The sequence below is a fragment of the Dermochelys coriacea genome, chromosome 6 (assembly GCF_009764565.3).
Source record: "Dermochelys coriacea isolate rDerCor1 chromosome 6, rDerCor1.pri.v4, whole genome shotgun sequence".
Classification (NCBI taxonomy): Eukaryota; Metazoa; Chordata; order Testudines; family Dermochelyidae; genus Dermochelys; species Dermochelys coriacea.
This window is the reverse complement of record NC_050073.1, coordinates 108,966,174-108,985,272: the sequence shown is the minus strand read 5'-3', so window position 1 is coordinate 108,985,272 and position 19,099 is coordinate 108,966,174. Positions and strand designations below refer to the sequence as shown.

Here is a 19,099-nt window from a genome sequence, read left to right as displayed (position 1 = left end):
TACTGTGGGCCAGATGAAATTAAGCAACAGGCCGGATCTGGCCCGGGGTCCGTAGGTTCCCCACCCCGTCTTATGGTTATAAAGATAACCTTGCAAACCAATGTAAACTTGTTCATTTGAGTCCATGAACAACCTGAAACAATGGTTCCGACAGGTCTGAGCTGCCCCAGTCATTGCATGCAATGCTCTGTGATTGTGCAGCTATTTGACATTTTTCTGAAATACCAACATTTATCCTATTTGCTACTGCATATCTTTGAATATGAGCCATAGTTGTGTGCTCATTGGAATGAAGGATATTTCATGGAATTCCAGCAAATTACCATAGCCATTACAATTATATAGTTTCTGTGCTAGGAAATAGCTAATGGTGAATGAAACCACTTAAATGCTTAACAGGAGATAGTAGGGATTGATACCTGAGAGGGAAGATGCTTGTGTGTATGCATGTACATCTGAAATTGGGAGAGTGGTATTCTGGGGCATGAGCCTTGGTGGGGAGACAGGGTGTCTCAAATTTGGAATTACTCCAGGTGGAGATGACCAAGGAGTCTCAAATGCAGGGAGAGATAGTTTTTCATACTTAATTAGATCTTATATCAAATCAGGGAAGATCTAGAATTGAGGGCATCCCTACAAATCTCAGCCACATTATATTAATTTAAACCCGTGGAACAATAATTTGAAAAGTCAGCTTGACCAGGATATAAAGAGAAAGCTGCTCTGCGTTCAAGGTCGAGAATCAACACAGACCATGCCAAGCGCACACACAAAAACTGCTTTCAGCCCCAGCTGGCTGTGAAAAATATAGACAGAGGCAAAATAAAGGCAAAACAAGTTGCAGGACTGAGATTACATTTGCAAAGGTTGGCCATCCAATGAGACCCAACAGTCTGCCTTTGTGACCCTGGAGTTGGTGTGGTTTGGGGACACTGAAGAAGCCCTGGCAGCCAGCCTGGACTGGAATACCAAGCAAAGGTCTCGGAAAGCGATGCCCCAAGAGACCCCAGGGTGTAAAAAAACCCCTCCCAAGAGCAGAAGCAAGTTGGAGATTTTTGCAGTGTATCTCTGGACAACCTGGGCACAACATAACCTCCGGTCCACCTCTCTCTCTGTCTCTCCTACCCCCAGGCCTGGCCAGCCCAGGTAGCATGTTTGTGAGTATGAAAGTGGGTCACTGTTTGAGCACTAATGCTTCTTCCTTCGAGTGATGTGAAAGCAGTTCCCGCACTCACCACTGTTTTTTATTATTTTATAAATGAAACTTTAAAATTTAGTGATATGGTGTGTTCTCTTCATCTCTGCCCCTATGATCCTGCGGTCTTAGCCTGATCAAATGAGGCACAGGTAGATTGGTAACAGAAATCTGTCACAGTTTTGGTGGAGAATTGCGTGGGGGGGGGAGCTCCGCAGAGTGCACACCAGCTCTCTGTTTTGCCCTTGACATTTCACGTTAGTTTGCCTAGCACTGTTGAGGATTGCATAATTAAAGGTGAGCCCCACTCTCAGTCGTAGTATGCTTGAGAACCAGAGAGAGGTTTAGCATTCCTCTCTCCACCCTGGTCTACGGGAAAGGGTGCAGGTGGGTCTACTCCCGGTCGTAGCAGGACTGGGCAATAAGAGGAGTTGGGGAAAAGGGAAGAGATCTGTACCTGACAGCTAGAAAAAATTGAACAATTAAAACACCAATTGGCTGTGCGTTCTGTCCAGGTGGCAAGCCTTACGGGGGAGGACTCGGGTAGCCCTTGTGAGTGAGAATGTTTAAGGAAAGAGACCAGGAGGGGTGGGGGCTGGTTGAGGAGCCAACCCACCTTACTAAATTGGTAGTGGAACAAAGCCTGTGCCCAGGGAAAGGGACTGTGCAGCAAGGAAAAAGGGATTGGGCCCAGACAGGCAGGCAGAGAAAAAAGAAAAATGGAAAACTGGTTGGAAGCCCTGAGGGGCATGGTGGAAGGACTAAGGGAAAGCAGTAAATATAGGCATGGGAAATTTAAATAGAACAATAATTTGAATGGTAAAATCTGAGTTGATAAGAGTGTTGTTTTGGGAGAATAAGCAAGTAATTTAAGGAATGAGAGTGAAAAGATAACTCTGTAGTTGTTGGAGGGAATTATCAGTTGGATTTTGTAAAAACGCTAAAAAGAAAATAATTCTTGGTTTCTTTGCAGCCATTCTGAAGGAAAAATGGGCCCTTTTCCCAAAGAAATGTCTGTAAATAAATCCATGCAAAGAGACTATTTGATTGAAATCATTTGGCTATGAATATTTTAGTCAGATTAGCTAAAAGAACATAAGGGGTGTCTGTTGGAATTTAACGGTCCAAAATGTATAAAGGGGATGTCAAGGAAAAGAACATGTGCAGTGTATATTGTAGAAGGGGTGAAAGAAATGTAAATATACAATGCTACTTAATTAAAATCCTGTTAGGCTCCAAGGGGGCTACAATAGGTGGTGTTTCCTTTTCAGATCGCTGTGTGTTTTGAAAGCAGGAGTTACAAGTAAAAGGCAATCAGAACTATGGTAAAAGTTAATTGTGTCCCTTTTAAGTAAAAGTTTTAATGTGTGAATGGCTCTGGGTCCAAAAGCAAACCAGAAAACATCTGTGTTAATGCAAAGTACTTAACTGATAAAGATAAAAGCCACTGAAACCTGGCCTGCCTATGAAACAAACAGAAAATATGGGGATAATTCCTGTGTTTTGCCTGCAAACTGCAAGGGTATTTGTATAAGAAAGTAATATTTTAAGCAATGACTGATTGCCCCAGAAGGGGTAGAAATATGTTATTTCATCTTTCAGTAAATCAGAGAAAGCTGATGCCAGCTAAAGAGCAATCCAACATACCATGCATTTACTGGCACAATAGAAATTGTGTTTTGTGTTCTATGTCCTTGTGGTGTTTTGTCTTGTGGTTAGAACTGTTGTGTTTAATTTTTCTACAGGACAGCCTAGTTCAAAACCAAATGGAAGGGTTAAACCAAAGTGCAGATACTTGTTTTAACTTGGCATACAAAGCATTTTAGATACTGTCAGGAAATACTAAGGTTTTAATTACATGACAAAGGCTGTGCCAAAAGCTGAGAAACGTTCTTGGAGTGTTGCTGGGTGCATTTTACATCCTGATCATCTTTGGCGCTTCCCAGATGGCTCGGCCGCCTGATTGCACCCAAGGTGCTCTTGCCCTAGTTTGCTCACGTGCACCACAATGGCGCACGCGAGCAAAGGGGGGATGATTGCTGTAGTTAAATGAGACTGGTTTGCACTGGATTTTTCCTGTGGCCCAGCACTACTGCCAACAATGTACGATCTGCCAGCAGCACAATGTTGGTAAGGCTGTTAAAGTTAGGCAGGCAGCGCATCCCCCGCCCTGGGGACCTTTTGTAAATATTCAGATTGATTTTATTCAAATGTCTAAATGTTGTAATTATGAGTATGTGTTCGTTTCAGTTGATGTATTTTCAAACTAGGTTGAGGCCTTCCCTTGCAGAAGGGCAGATGCCAAGACTGTTGTGAAAATGTTGCTTAAGGATTTTATACCAAGATTTGACATACCTGTTGGTATCAACAGTGATCGGGGTACTCATTTTACTGGATATATAAAAGAATTATGTTCAGCCTTGCAGATCCAACACAACCCCATTTTCCCCATCACCCACAGTCTGCTGGGACAGTGGAACGTCAGAATGGGATCCTGAAAAATAAACTGGCTAAGATCTGTGTGGAGACAAACTTAAATTGGCCAGATACCCTTCCATTAGCATTGATGAGCATGAGGGCCACTCCCAATCAAAAGACTGGACTCAGCCTTCTTGAGATCCTGACAGGATCCCAATGTTCTTCTGGCAGCGCCTTCACTGATCCTCGCCCAGATAGACATTCATTTAATGGATGACACAATGCTTAATTATTGTCGGGCTGTAATGAAATGCGTTAGGTCTCTTTATACACAGGTGAAAGAAGCATTACCCAAGGATCTTGAGTAACCCTGCCACTAATTAGAACCAGGAGACTGGGTCTACATAAAGGTCCATCAGCTAAAGACCGCCCTGACCCCGCACTGGAAAGGCCCTTACCAAATCCTGTTAATTACCAACACTGCTGTGAAGTGCCAAAGACTGACTGCCTGGACCCATGCAAAAGGGTCAAAAGGCCCCTCCACCTCGAGATGACTCTCCAACTGATGATTGGTCTCTCTCTCCTTCTGGTGCTGCTATTCCTTCTGGACAGCAGGAGAAAAGGACAAGGTGAAGTGTTAGTAACCTCTCCCTTCCCACTGACAGAACTACCATGCATTTGGATTTCGCTAGAACCAAATCATTACAGGGTGATGTGCTAGTAACCCCTCCCCTGCATAATGCTAAACCACAACTGTTCCAAGAGAGAAGAAGTAACTCTCGCTCTGCTGAAACCATCGAGGTCCAGAAATTCCTGACGACAAAGGACATTAACAATTGGCCCTGGTGGAGGAAACAAAGTATTGTGTATTTGCAGGGAGGGAATTGCAAGAACCATTCTTGGGAATGTGGAGTTGAGTGGTGGTTTGGATTTGTTTTCCAGGGTCTGGATTTTGTGCTTATGGACAAGTACCATCAGAATGTACTGCCCTCCCTAAATGGCTTCCCGATGACAAATACCAAAGATGCCTTGCTGCCATGAACGTTAGCCCCACCATCCCCTCCACATTTGCCACCATCCCTGTAATTTATCCGAATACAGACAATACTGTATATTCTAATGAAACCCAATAGCCAAGACTTTCATTATCTTAGTGATTTACTGAAATTTTGTTCAGAAAATTTATTTTTTAAAGTTCAGAATATGTCATATGAGCGAACAACTGAGTGGAAAACAAATGGGTTGGTGATGATAGAAATATATATCACTACAAATGAGCCCCAAGAATCAGAAATTGAGGTTAATGGATTCTATAGTGAGGTAGATATGATGGCTGTTCCTGGCGTCTGCATGATGTTAGATAAAAGAAGCCCTTATTGATATTTGGTCACCCAATTAGTGAATAATAAAATGTATACCCAAAGTGTCTGTTCTGCCTCTGGAAATTTTACCTGCATTGAAATAATCCCAGTAACTAATAATTTAATCTGCACCATATTGCAATATACCTTTCTTATGCCATTAATGCTAATGCCTCTTGGAAATGAAAGCAAGTGTTTAGCCAACAGATGTGGTATGGTACTTCACCAAAGAGAGATGTGTTAGGCTATTGATGGACTGATTAATACAACACTAGAAACTATAAAGTTTATGCTGCCCGTATCCAGTTTTCAGGTCACCTCTATGTATCCTAATTGCTCGAAAGGGCTTGCCATTAAGGTAGCACAGCAAAGGGCCTGGGTTTTCTCTAGAAAGAAGAGGGACTTGGCTAGACACCTATGGGATGGTGCTAATAGTGCAGCTGCAATTTGGAATATTTATAAGGTCAACAACATGAAGAAAAATTAGGACAGTTGGAAAAAGCCACAGGTCTTATGAGCGAAGCACAGTTAACCTAGGTACAGGCTGGAGTTGGTGAATTATGTGTTATCTCCGCCCTTAGTTCAGTGACCCAGAAACTTCTGATGATGGTACTAAATATCACTGAGGCTGGGAAGGCGTTACAGTGGGATCTGGCTTATTCAGAAATTCAGGATTTCCTGAATGACCAGCTCATGGCCAGTCAGAGTGATCTTGTGCAGCAGGCTCGGCCCACTGCCCTTACAGATACTTCAGGAGTATCATCTGATCTGTGGCTATGGAGGTGTACTTGGAGATTTTCTGGGTGGAAGTGCAGATGTTTGCAGTGCTCCTTCCAAGTATATGGACCGATTGGAGGGATGTGGGCTCCCACATACCAAATCCTGCCAGGTCTATAGGGAGGATGCATGTGGGATTGGATAATTCACCAAGACATTTGAGAAATTAAGCCACCTGGTATGCCTGATTTATAGTCAGTGCTCCTGGAATAACACCCGACATTTGGATAGGGAGTCAATAGACCCTTTGGCCTTTAGAGCCTCCACAGCTTCAGTGTGTAAGAAAACTGAAGCCAGGGAAAGTTGTCACTGTTCATGTTTGTATGGACGGTATGGGACAAGGAACTACCCTGACAGGACACCTGCTTTTCCAAGCTAATGACAGCTGTGTGTATGTTAAGGCTACCACTTTGCAAGACATACATTTGAATCTCACCACTGCTGCATGCCAACATTTATTGGCCTGCAGACAGAATCCTACAAGCAGCCCTTAGGTTTCAGATAGCCTTTAATTGGACTGCCTTAGTACCTGACTGGTTCCAAAATTTGCTTTCACTCCTACCAGACATCTGAGAAATTTCTGAATTACAAGGTCAAATTCATATGCTTCAAAATATTTATCAAATTGAAAAGTATGCCTTTCATGCAGCCTATAGAGTGTCTATGTATTGTGTTTTGTCACTAAGGCTATACAACCCCATCATATTATTACAATGGGGATGTTACTACTTTCATTGTTGTTCAGTTTAGGATTAGGTTATTGTTGTAAAGGATGTAATAACTCCACCTTTTATGTTTGTACTAATGCTGCATCATCATTGCATCCAACCAAAACCCATGAGGCTGAACCATTTGATCTAGAATCAGAAATACAAGGTTTGATGAAAATGGAAGTTTAAGACTGATAGTTGTGCTGGAAGCACAGAAGGGGGGAGTGTGGAAGTGGAAAAAGGGAATTTGAATGCAGACATTTTAAGGAATAGATCAAGAGTCAGGCTAACTCACTAACACCACCAGACTTTAAAGCAGGGCCTGGGCGAGTGGGAAGACTGTAAGAGATGCTGTTTTGACCTTGTGTCAGATAAGAATGGAATGCAGACTGCAGCAGGAACTGCTTAAAAGAGATCAGGAAGGAATATGAATTAAAAAAAAAAAAAGACAGGGCTGTTGATTGTATGCAACAAAAAGTATAAATGCTTGCCCTGTTTATCTGGCAGAGACCTGCCTAGGAAAGGGGAATTCTTGTTTGCGCACACTCTCCCCCTTGCAATTGCTTGAGAATAAACTGGCTCTGACTTGTTGCAAACAACCTAAGAGTGAAGACTGAGATTTGTAGGGATGGCCTGGTAGAAGAAAAACAGCCACAAATTATATTAAAACCAAAACTAAAGATTTAAAATCCAGACTTTTCTCCACTGCAAAGCCAGTAGAGATTTTAATAGCCTGTCTACATAACGTGCTAAGAACCCCAATATTAGTGAGACATAACCCAGAAGCCATGCTACTTATCTGACCTTTTGCATATATAACTATTGACTAAAAACAGGAACATTGACAAGGCCACCTCTACTGAAGAATCAGATACAGAATTCCTCCAAAGGGGTCAGGGCTTTTCAATTGCTCATCAATAGCTTTAGACTTGCACCTTTAACTTTGTTCTATGCAAAGCTAAAAGACACAAAGAGCTGAGAAACACTTACATAGTTACACAAAAGCTTAACTTAGCCTTTGATAGTAGGAAAAAACACCCACTACTTAAGGGGTGGATGGTTGTTTTCAGCCTCTCACTCACAGACCTACAAAATTTCAAATGGAGGCGTGGACTCCTTTGGAAATTCAGTATGGTCACCTAGACTAGAGTCAGACTGAAAACTGAGTAGAGTTAAACTATTAATGTTTAAGATGTTCAGCTCAGCATTTGACACAGCATGAGAAATAAGCTTGTAGGCTTCTATAAAGAAGAATGCTGAATTGTGAGCTGTAGGTGGGGATAGTCACACACTTTTGACTCATCAGAAAAAACAAAGCCTTCTCTAGCATCTGAAACTTTTATTTCCACAAGTCACCTTTCACAGATCCCTTATGTCAGGTCTACAGACCACATGTTGAAAGCCACTGTTTTCCTAGCTTAAGAAAACTGCTTTTGTTGAAGTTTTGGCCTTTTGTCTGAGCTCAACCTTGAAGTTTACTACAGCAAAGGCTAGGTATGTTTGTTTACAGAAATAATTAAGTTACTTTAGACTTTACACTGCATGAAGCAAAAATTAGTCTCCAAAGTTGTTTTTGCTCAGACCATTCCCTTCCTCAGCCCAGTTTTAAGTTAATCTTCAACCAGTTTTCCCTCAGCGATTTTTAACTTTAAGAAAAAAAAAAAAATCAGTCCTTTTGCCTAGAGTAAAACATGAATTTGAGTTACAGCTACAGTAGAAATTAGGTATTTCTTCTACTTCAATCACATTTTGATTTGGCTATTTTGTCACAGTGGTAGTAAGAATGACACCTCACCTATTTTAAGTGAGATCATTTACAGTCAACTCTGGACACTAGAATGGAATAAAGATGACTTTTGGAGCAAGTCTTGATCTTCCTCTTGCAATTTTAGAGCTGCTTATCAAAGGCAGTCTGAAACAGTCAGCACCTGTCGGCCAAATATGGATGCTAGATGGAGAGGGATACATTTATTTAAGCACACAAATTTTAGTCCTATGACCATATGAATGGTCAACTAGCTTTGTCTGCCAGTTGAGACCCAGTCACTAGTGTCTCTTGCTGCTCTTGAGTTTGCTAGAGATTCAAAAGTTTAGAAAAATTGCATATTGGTTTCTCTACTTGGGATCTATATTTTCCTTGCAGCAGTTTTCTGTTCCCTCCTTGACAGGAGCAGAATACCTTTGCCCTCTATGCCAAATTGATATCAAAGAGACCTGTTAAGTGTTACCGACGGCTCTGACTCTTTAGGCTGACCAAAACCAAAATCCTTTATTCCCACAGCTGTATAAGTGTGTTCCAAGTATTTATGTGCAATACACCTTTAAAAAGAAACATGCCATTAACAAACTAGATCAGTTCACTTGTGTGTAGACTCCTTGGTGTTCTGCTTATAGTTATACAAGACCAGTCACAGTAAGAGACATCTGAGTATTAATTAGCATAATATTAAGCCATTTCAGCTTGTGCATGTACATGTTGCACTTCTGGAAGAAAAATGCAGAGCAGTTTTCAGTATTATGCTGGAAGCTAGGTCACATCACTTAAATGGCATCGATATCTATGTCATCATCTTTCTTGTTTACAGGCTTCACAGTTTCAACTTTAGGTACACTGGCAGTCTTGGAATACACCACCTAGTGAGACAAGATATTTAATGTTTAAGGACATCCATTGACGTTCTCTTCCATAATAATGTTGACACCCTCCATCTACTTAATAAAGTAAGTTTAGCTAAGCTACATGTACACAGCCTGTATGAGGCAATTCGTTTTAGGGAGACTGCAGTCTCCTTGTGGCATAACAGCCTATCTGAAACCATAGTCAGAGCAGTCAAAAATCCTCTTCTAAAAAGCTATTCCAAATGGTTTGGTTCTACCAGTCACCACACCCCCATTACTCAATAGGGGGTTAAGTTTGTCCTACTGACATAGGGAGAAATGCTAAAATGTGACTTGCAAAGAACTTAACTGTTGTGTTTTTACCTGCTCACAAGACAAGGAAGGGAGGAGGAAGAACAAACAATGGAAGGACACAAACCCGCCTTCTTACCTCAATATTTTCATCTTCGTCCTCTTCTTCGTTACCAGAGGACTCTTCTTCTGCTTCTTTCAGCCATTTGATAAAGGGTTCTGCTTTGATGCGGATTTCTTTAGCAAGCTCTTTTGAGACGTACTTCTTAGAGGCCTACAAGAAAGGAAGAGTGTTTAAAAAAAAAAAAAAAGACGCTCTAGTGCAGAAATCACTATGAGGACTGAAAAAAGTTACATATTAGCAAGAGGAGCGATACTGGTTCTAAGGACTTCTCAGGAAGTCCAAGCCAAATCCAGCCACCTTGAACAAAAACCACCTTAATCAGTCTACACTTTCAGGAGACCTGCACTGTACAACACTATATGAAGCAGATCATATTGCACCATGCTTCCCCCCCACCCCCTAAAGCTCAGAAACTGATATAGTAGTGTCCACCTAATAGTGAAACGATCCAAGTACCTTTTCTGCCCAGCTAAGGATGACCTCTTCTTCCAGAAGATCTGCATCATACATTTCCTTCAGAATATGTGGAATTTTAGAAATAAGCTGAGATTGATGCATGGCTACCACACACTCCAAGCCATGAAGAAGGTATCTCTGAGCTTTCTTGTTGTTGTGACAGAACTGTAATAAAGCCATATAGTTGTCAGTTTCTTTGTGGGCAGATAAGATACTAATCTTCAAAATTCCAGCCTTCTGTACAATATACTTCAGCCACGGTCAGGGTGCTGTAACCTGAGCCCTGCTGCCCAGGGTGGCAGGGCTTCGAGGTCATTCCTGAAGCCCAGGAAGTCTAACATCAGCCTTGGCAACCCCATTAAAAACAGGGTCATGACCCCTTTGGGGTCTTAACCCAGTTTGAGAACCACTGGTCTGCAGAGTTTAGGGACAAGAGAATGAGTTTTCTGTTGTAGACTTTTGTTCTACCACAGTATTTAGAACTTCATCTAAGTTCTTACTCCTAAAAGACAAAATATGGAGGCCAGTAAAACTGTTGGGAGATTAAAAGGCTTACACGTAGGAAGTGGCGTCTATATCTCTTTATCTGTTCTCGAATCTTCTCATCAAAGAGGACTTCAGTCAAAACTAGAGGGCCCATAGCCTTTACATCCAGTCTCTCCGCTTCTGCTACAATATCTTTGTCAGAAGTCTCAATGACACCTTCTTCCTTCTTTTTCTGCAGGTGAGAAGTTATTCACAACTCAGATGCTAACAAGCCTGTACTTCTACTCACTCCCCTCCCCACCCGCCAGGTAACAGTTAGAAAGCTACACCACCTTAGAACAGGTTTCAGAGTAGCAGCCTTGTTAGTCTGTATCCACAAAAAGAAAAAGGAGTATTTGTGGCACCTTAAGAGACTAAAGTTTATTTGAGCATGCATCTGATGAAGTGAGCTGTAGCTCACGAAAGCTTATGCTCAAAGTTTGTTAGTCTAAGGTGCCACAAGTACTCCCCTTTTCACCTTAGAATGGTTTACTATAATGACATCTAACATTGTTTTGAGCTACTGTTTCTTTAGAAGAGTAACTGCAGTTTTACCTTAACAAAGTCAAATAATATGTTGACTCGCTCTTCTACTGTTCTTTCTAGGTCATCACTAAGTGTGAGGTTCTTTGCATGATCACTGATTTCATCCATTCTGCGCCTCTGGGCTTCTTCAGTTGTGTCTTCACCCCAGTCATCGTCGTCATCCTCCTGAGGAAGAGCATTCACACAGAGTGAATGAGCTCTTAAGGGCAAGTGATGCTCTGCTTATGGGCATATTAAATACTAATGCCATTCCAAGGTATTCTACTGTGGATCTGTACTTTTGATGTGGGGGAGACAGGGAATATGCAAATTCATAGGGTTGCCCCTCATTAAGTTATTCATGAGGCATCCCTATAGTGACTAGGGCAGTTACCTACAGAAAAAGCCAATACTGAGCTTAGTATTTTAGACATGTTTCCAGCTGCCCCGCCCCCCACAGAAAGTAGGTCTAGTGGTCGACTAACTCCATTAACGACTTCATGGATTAAACTGCAGAGCTGGAGATGGGATATGAGGCTCCCCCCTCCAACAGCTTAGGCAGATCCAAGCTAACAGGAAGGAAGAAGTGCTTCAGTATCATGTGATGGCAAGCACCTACCATCACTAAAACCAGCATAAATGGCTTGAGCTATCTATACAGCTCATTTTCAATGCAGCTCGGAAAAGGAACCGCCACCATTTCAGAAATCAGTTACAAGTGGAAGTGTTACCTGACACTAGTTTCGAAGTCTAATTTATAAGCCAACCTCACTGTTCTTTACAAGTCTCTGGAAAGTCTACTTACCACTGCACGTGGAGCGTCAAGTTCGTCTGGTGGTGGCGGCAATGGTGTCTCATTGCTAGACACAGAACCATTCTCTTTATCCTTGCCTTTTCTGTTCTTCTTTTCCTTTTCTTTCTTTCCTGTACTAGTGTCAGTGTTTTCTGGAAGTAAATAGACTCTATACTTTTATTTGTTTCCAAGTAGGAACAAGACCTCCACTTAGTGAGACAATTTGTCAGCACTATTTCAAGTGTGCCAGATCCCTACAGAACCTAAGTTTTAGTTTAATTCAGTATTCCAAGGCTCCTTTTCATGGTGCCACCTCTCCCTCAACGTGAAGGTTGTGCCACCACTGCAGACCCCACATAGCATGGGGTGAAGTTAGTCTTAAGACAAATAAAGCAATATCCCTTGTTACCAATAAGGCTGGAAGCCAACAGCCACAATTTGTCAGATATTGGAGATCTAGTTTAAGACTTACACATTAAGTACTATTCCTCCTCCCTCCCTCCTTTTAAATATCAGAGCCATGATTTGGTGAAGTGTGCATATCACATCTACAAGGTCTCTAGTGGATGGGCCTGGAGTGAGTTTAAGGCCAGAAGGGATCATCATGCTCCTCTTGTCCAACATCCTCCATAGCATAGGCCAATAGTTCTCAACCTTTCCAGGAGGCTGGTCTGTCTTATGTACCCCAGGTTTCATCCCATCTAAAGTACTTTAGAAAAAGTGTCACAGCACACTACTGAAAATTGCAATCCTGAGGTTGAGAAACACCAATAATAACTATGCTAGTCATTGTATGTAGGAAATTTTAGAATGCCACATAAATGGCTTTTTGCTAGTGCTCCCCCCCCATAGTTGCCTAATTTTATAACAGGCTCCATCTAGATGATCTCCCAGAGATTCACATATGCCTGGTTGAGAACCACTGGTATAGGCCATAGAATTTCACCTCATAATTCCTGAACTAGAGAGTCACCACCTCACAGTTGAATTAATAAATACTTGAAAGAGAACTTGAGGTCATTTGTAAGCTAATTCAGTAGTTTGTCACTCTGAGTGACACTTCAGTTTTTCTAGCTTTGTTTCCAACCATTAGTCTAGTTATGCTTTTGTCTGCTTAGCAAGAGCTCTCAGATGTCTCCCTACACTTGTTGGCCAAGGCCAACCAGTTACGGCCTCAAAATTACTGTAGTAAGTCACCAGTTTTGAAATTGCAGAAGCAGTTAGCTCAACTTATATTTTGAGATGTACATATTAAGTCATACAACTTGACTCAAGCCACTTTCACAGATTAGTGATGGGTACAGGGGTCTTCAGTCTATTTCTAATCTTATTAGCAGAAACAGTGATGTTTTCTTGGTCCTTTGCATCCTCAGGCTCAGAGTTCTGAAATCCAAGCTGCAGTTCTCACATAGAGGGGAGACTGAACCATACTCCCCCCCCCGGAAGTCTTACAGAGAGCACTAAAAACAAAGTTTGATTTTGGAAGGTGTGAAATGGAGACATTCTGCCATCATGTAAGGGTTTTGGTACTAAGCACTATAGCCCTGTGTAGGGCATTTACAAGCAGTTAGCATGCAGAGCTAAAATTACTCATTTTGACTTTGCTTCCCATAAATCAAGCCGATGCCTGCAAGATTAACCTACAATTGTTCTTCAGGAGATGTAGCTCAGTGTGCTGTTTATAAGCATTGGGAGGGACTGGGAAGCAGTCTGGCCCACAAAGTTTGATAGTGGCTAGTGTGTGGTAACACGAATGTCACCTTCCTGATCTGCAAGTTCAAATAGGTTGTTAGAGTCTATATAACACATGACCTCATTTGGTAGAGACCACTGGAATAGGTTAGACTTTTTTTTTATTATAGCAAGCTTAAATTGAGACAGGCAACTGGATATCTGCCACAGAGTGTTGCTTGCATAGAGTAACCAGTTAAGTCCTTCTCAGTGAAGGGCAAAAAAAAAAAAAAAAAAAAAAAAAAAAAAAGTAATTTGTCTGTAACTCCATCCAACTTATATCCCACTGCCTAACCCATCCAACATAGAGGTAGAAGTTGGAGTCTATTTCAGCTAGAAGAATGTTTTAACATGTCGATTGCTTCTTTTATGAGAATCAAAAATATGCAACACTTACCAGGTGGGTTTTTGAGAATGAACGTGCAGAGTTTATGGTTTGTGTCAAGCATGCCTCGATAGCCACAGGCTTTGCAAGAGTTACCTATAGTTTGTTTCTTGGGATTGACATGCTGCCAGAGGGAAAGTCAAAATTAAAACCTTATTTCAACTCTGATATTACTTCTTTATGCCACAACTTACACAACATCCAGAGAGGCCAATATTGAGATGTCAGGTAAACAGCTTGATGTGAAAAGTTTATCATAATTTGTATAAGGAAGTTATGCTAACAGTAACTTTTACATAACGGATTATTCTTTTGTTAGCGTTTGAGACTGGAAACATTTCCAGACCCAACACTTCAGAAGTTGAAGTTCAATTATATTACAAGCTTCAGCTTTTGAATGAAATTTCTCCTACACACTAGCATCAGCATGAAGTTGACTTGAAGTAGTCAATCTTGCATGCATTAGCACTTGTGTGCACATTAATATCTAAGAATAAGTCAGTCTTGTGGGTTTTTAATACCAGAAGCGCCTGTTTGGTCATAGGAAAAAACATTAAGCACGCTCACCAGATCAGTTTCAGGATTCTCACACTCAGGACAGAGAACAAATTTTTTAATGAATCCATCCAACATGTCTTGCAGCTTATTCGCCTCATGAGATCCATTGACAATGTAACGGTCATTCTTAACATCAAACTGGGTCTGTGCCCCCAGCTCACAACCAAAAAATTTGGTGGGATCTTTCAAAAGAAAGAAAGAGGCACATTAAGAGCCTGCCAGCAAGATCCTGACAGCCAGGCCTGGCTTGCATACTAGTTCTCATCTCTCAAATATAATTCATCACTAACAATGCTTGGCAGTACTCTTAATAGGTCGTATCTCATGATTCTGAGCTGTACTGGGTCATGTCTTTCTAAGAGAAATGTTCAACCCAAGTAGTGTTTTACCCTAGAAAGAAAATATTTCCCTTTATTAAACTTTAAGGCCCATGGGGCCTGTATCAGTGCTGCACTAGTTTCATATGCATATTTTACCTCTAAATAAGTACCGCCCCCTGCTTTCACCACATTCCCCAAGCAATCCTTGGGGACCAAAAACCCCATGAGGGAATTTCATGTTACTTTAAGAGTTACTTACACGTTGGAGGCCGATTAAGCGCCTTTGCAACGTCAACCATGTTGACTATAACTGTCTTTATTCCATTTCCTTTGCCCTCAACCTAAGAGAAAAAAAGTCAAATTCACACAATTAGGTATACATTTAACGGTCAATGCCACACCACCGTCTAAGCCATTTAAGAAATGCTTACGAAGTTAAACACTGCTTAAAACAGTATCAGTATTTATGGGAGAGCGGTAGTGTGGTATAGTGGATAAAGCACTGGACCAGGACACTGGGATTCTATTCCTGACTCTGGTCTGCTGAGTGACCTTGGGCAAGTCACTTAATTTTGCATTGGTTTCTTCTTTGTAAAGTAGAGATGATATCAACTGTCTCAAAATGCTTCACAAGAGACATACTGATGAAAAGCTCTATATAAATAGTGCTTATATTCCGATTACCAGAGTTTAGGAAGTTACCTTTGCAATCAGACGGGGCATTTTGTAGCGATAGAACTGATCCGAAACACTGCGGTTGACATTGACAGACATTTTGTCTTATTAGTAGCTTTATCAATAAGATGAAGAGATCTTTGATTGCAGCTTTTTGGTATCTTCTGTCTGGAGAAGACGGGATGACATAAACAACTGCAAGAGTTCTCGGTCTCTGACATGAAAAAGTTTTCGCCACTGAGGCTGTAAGGTTCTTGCTTGTATGCTATGTTCCCCCAATACAGGTACCAATGGCTGCGCAACAGCTCTGCAAGTGTTAAAAAAAAAAGTTCAGCCTAAAGCTTTCCATGAAGTATATTCATGCTGAAGGACATTGTTTAATAGTTATTGGATCTGAAATTTTAGTCATGTTCTCTAAGTTTCATATGCATGAAGTCAGTTATTTGACTATGTAGTCTCAGTTTGTCTCATTACAGCAGCAGTTGACAATCTACAGCTGAGGAACATCTACTGTTCTGTAGAATGCCAATTTGTGTTGGGAACAAGTTTTCCCCATTTTCACCTATTAGAGCACACTGAGACACTGCTAAAGAATGAGTTTTCCATGTAAAAGGTTACCAGAGAAAGGTTATATTACAAGATGGAGGGGAAGGTGCAGCAGAGCCCCCTTGGCTTTTGATAGGTTCAGAGTCAGTCTGAGACCCTGGGCTTTGTAACCACAGGTGCACTTTATTCTCAGGCTTGTTTCCACCACATACAGATTACCATTCACCCTCTGCAGGCAGGCAGGGAGGGAGGGGAAAGCTACCTCCCTGCAATTTTTCTTTCCTCCTGCTTTCCCCTGAGGTTTTTATGCAGCCCCAGGCTAATTAGGTAGCAGCTGTCTGTCTTCCCAATTAGGGCCAGGTTACCTCCAGCCCACTCTAATTTGTTCCCCTAATGAGAAGTGGGCATGACAGAAGACTGGATCTGCAATCCTTTGCCCAGTACCCTGTCACAGGTTACAGAACAGCCTTGCTATTGAGTCACATGGGTGAAAGTTTGACTGCTCTGGAAGGAGGCAAGGAAAAACAGCCCTCAAATCCTTGGTTATGGTGTAACTGAATGGACTCATTTTAAAGTGAAGTGTGTAGTTTATTTGTACCTACCTTCAAGATAAATAAGCAGTGTTTATAGTAATACAGAAGTGACAGTATAGTTTGCTAAAGTGTTGTGGTTTGCCAACAGCTTGCTTTTTTCCTGAAGTGGCTAAACTTGTTAAATTAACCAGTGCTTCTTCCTTCCACTCATAAGATCTCACAAGTGTAGCAGCCCCATCCTGTTTCTATAGAAGCTTCCTTTTGCACCTTTGATTCAGCATAGTAGTACCAAAACATCCATACCCCAAATATTTAACATGTTTTGCATTTCTAGGCTTCCTACTTCTGTGGTACATAGATGTCAATTAACTTACCCAATGCTTCCCTGATTTCTCAGAAGAACCCTATTATTGCATCACTTCTGCTATACATTTACAATTCAGTTTCTAAGCTGTACTGTGATTAAATATTGACTTTGACCATTTAGTTAGATATCACATTTGAGACAAGTTTATTCTTGCCAGTTCTTTAGAATGGCTGTACATGCTACCACACTGCTACTTCAAGTGGAGGTGTTTATGTAGCTTAGTTTGATAGAAATGTACAATACTTCAAACAATAAAACAGCACAAGAATGCATTTTTCAATACTGAACATACTATTTCCCCAACAGTCAGTAGCAGTAACTACAAGTCATTTACAGTTGCTGTTCAAAAAAAGCAGCTACGTGTGAACCCTGAGGTGTAGCAGGGGACATATCAAAGGTATTAGCTCAGGGGTTCTCAAACTAGGGGTCAGAACCCCTCAGAGGGTTGCAAGATTACTACATGGGGGGTCATGAGCTGTCAGCCTCCACCCCAAACCCCACTTTGCCTCCAACATTTATAATGCTTCTAAATATATTTAGAAAGTGTTTAATTTATGGAGGGAATCACATTCAGAGGCTTGCTGTGTGAAAGGGGTCACCAGGACACGAGTTTGAGAACCCCTGTATTAGCTTGTTTTGATATAAATAATGCTCCCTTCGTTTCTCTACCTTTGTTTTCCTCAGAGAGTTAGGGAGATGTGGGCAGTTAGGTGTTCACTTTCCAATATAACAAGCAGCTCTTCTCCCCTGGGATGCCTGTAAAATCCCTGGAGTGAAAACCAACTAATATCTTTACAAGTCCTTTGTATTGTAAATTGCAAGGATCAGCTTACACTACTTGATCTAGAGGACCTTATCGATAGCACTCAGGCTTAGTTTGGCCCCAGAGCAGCTAGAAAGAGCCCTTTATCAAGGGGAGGAAAAAAGCCACACCCCCCCCCCCCCCAGACGTGGCAGTGCTTTCCACAGCAAATCTAAAAGCAGCCATCATGTGGCCTACACACGTGGCTGCAGAGAAACGGAGGAACCAGGTACCTCAGGGAAAGGAAGACAGAAATGTCGTCTCATCCACATCGCTGCTTTTGTCTGCTGGCGACCGAAGCCCCCACCCGCCTCCCGACACCGCCCCCGAGCCCGTCGCGCTGAGCGAGCAGCCAGCCTCCCTCCCGCCGAACCGCCCCACTCCGCTCCGGGATGACTCATAAAATGCAGCGATTAAGCACTGAGTCAGCCCTAAACAGAAGGGGGGGGGGACGCCCCCAACTGCGCATGCGGGGGCCTCCGCGGCTTCTCAGGCAGCCCCCCCCCACTCGCCCCTCCCGATGTAAGCCCTGGAATGCAGCCCCCCCCCCCCGCCCCCGCGCGCTGCGGATTTCTAACTGCGCCACACAGCTTCCCCTCCACCCCCCATCACGAGGCGCAGCCCCAGCCGTCGCCATTTTGCCTCGTCGCACGGGGGATCACCCGACCGGGACAGTCAGCGCCGCGGGTTCCCCCCGCACGGGAGTACCTCAGCCACTCCCGCCGAGGCTGCACGGACCCCAATCATCTGCCCCCCGCCCCGGGTACCCCGGCCCACGGGCCCCCCCCCGCACGTCCCCAGACGCCCTCTCCTCACGTCGCGCCTCGCCACCCCCGGGCGGCCACTCACCGTTTTCGTCCAATAAAGACATAAACCCAACGCTGCTCGCCCCGGGCTGCCACGAAGCCGAGTGTGTAAGGAGAACGGGGCCGAGGGGCGCTTATATCCGGGCGGAGGAAGGCGGGCGCCGCAGCCGCCGGGTCCGAGCGTCCTGGGGCGGGCGGAATCAGCAGCAGCGGCGGCGCCAGTCAATCTGTGGGGGAGATACAATCAGGGCACCGTTAACGGCGGCACCTGGGAAGGGAAGGGAAGGGAAAGGGGCGGGCGCAACTGAAGCCGAAGGGGGCGGTTGCCGGTTGCCCCTGCGATGGGCGCCGCTTACTCACCTCTAGAATGTTCTCGCTCCAACTGAGCGACGCCACGGCTGGGATCAATCAGCCAGCGGCGGGCCGCGCCTCCCTCGCCCCACCATTAGCTCGCCGCTCGCCAGCCGCCCATGCTATTGGCTGCCGCTCCAGTCAATCAATCCGCCCTTTCCCCCCCCCCCCTCGCCCCCAGCACCCTAAAGGACATCGCGTCTATCGTGGCCAAAGCTCGCGAGAAGTAGA

At 43.2% G+C, this 19,099-nt stretch overlaps 1 protein-coding gene and 1 non-coding gene across 3 annotated transcripts; both read right to left on the bottom strand.

Moving 5' to 3' along the window:
- Positions 1–7,785: 7,785 nt before the first annotated feature.
- EIF5 (eukaryotic translation initiation factor 5) lies at positions 7,786–18,703 on the bottom strand. 2 transcript variants are annotated; one of them, XM_038404370.2, is made up of 12 exons: positions 18,561–18,698; positions 17,579–17,676; positions 15,491–15,770; positions 15,048–15,129; positions 14,478–14,650; positions 13,923–14,034; positions 11,807–11,946; positions 11,032–11,187; positions 10,508–10,669; positions 9,952–10,116; positions 9,511–9,645; positions 7,786–9,095 (listed from the first exon to the last, which is right to left on the bottom strand). In XM_038404370.2, the coding sequence occupies exons 3-12, from the start codon at positions 15,560–15,562 to the stop codon at positions 9,003–9,005; spliced, it is 1,290 nt and encodes a 429-aa protein (XP_038260298.1). In that variant the 5' UTR covers positions 15,563–15,770; positions 17,579–17,676; positions 18,561–18,698; the 3' UTR covers positions 7,786–9,002. The 2 variants fall into 2 exon arrangements, with proteins under 2 accessions (XP_038260298.1, XP_038260297.1); XM_038404369.2 differs by lacking the exon at positions 17,579–17,676 and having other exon boundaries at positions 18,561–18,703.
- Positions 13,580–13,706, bottom strand: LOC119858139. Its single transcript, XR_005293797.1, has one exon. It is a non-coding gene; the product is annotated as a small nucleolar RNA SNORA28 (small nucleolar RNA).
- Positions 18,704–19,099: the final 396 nt, after the last annotated feature.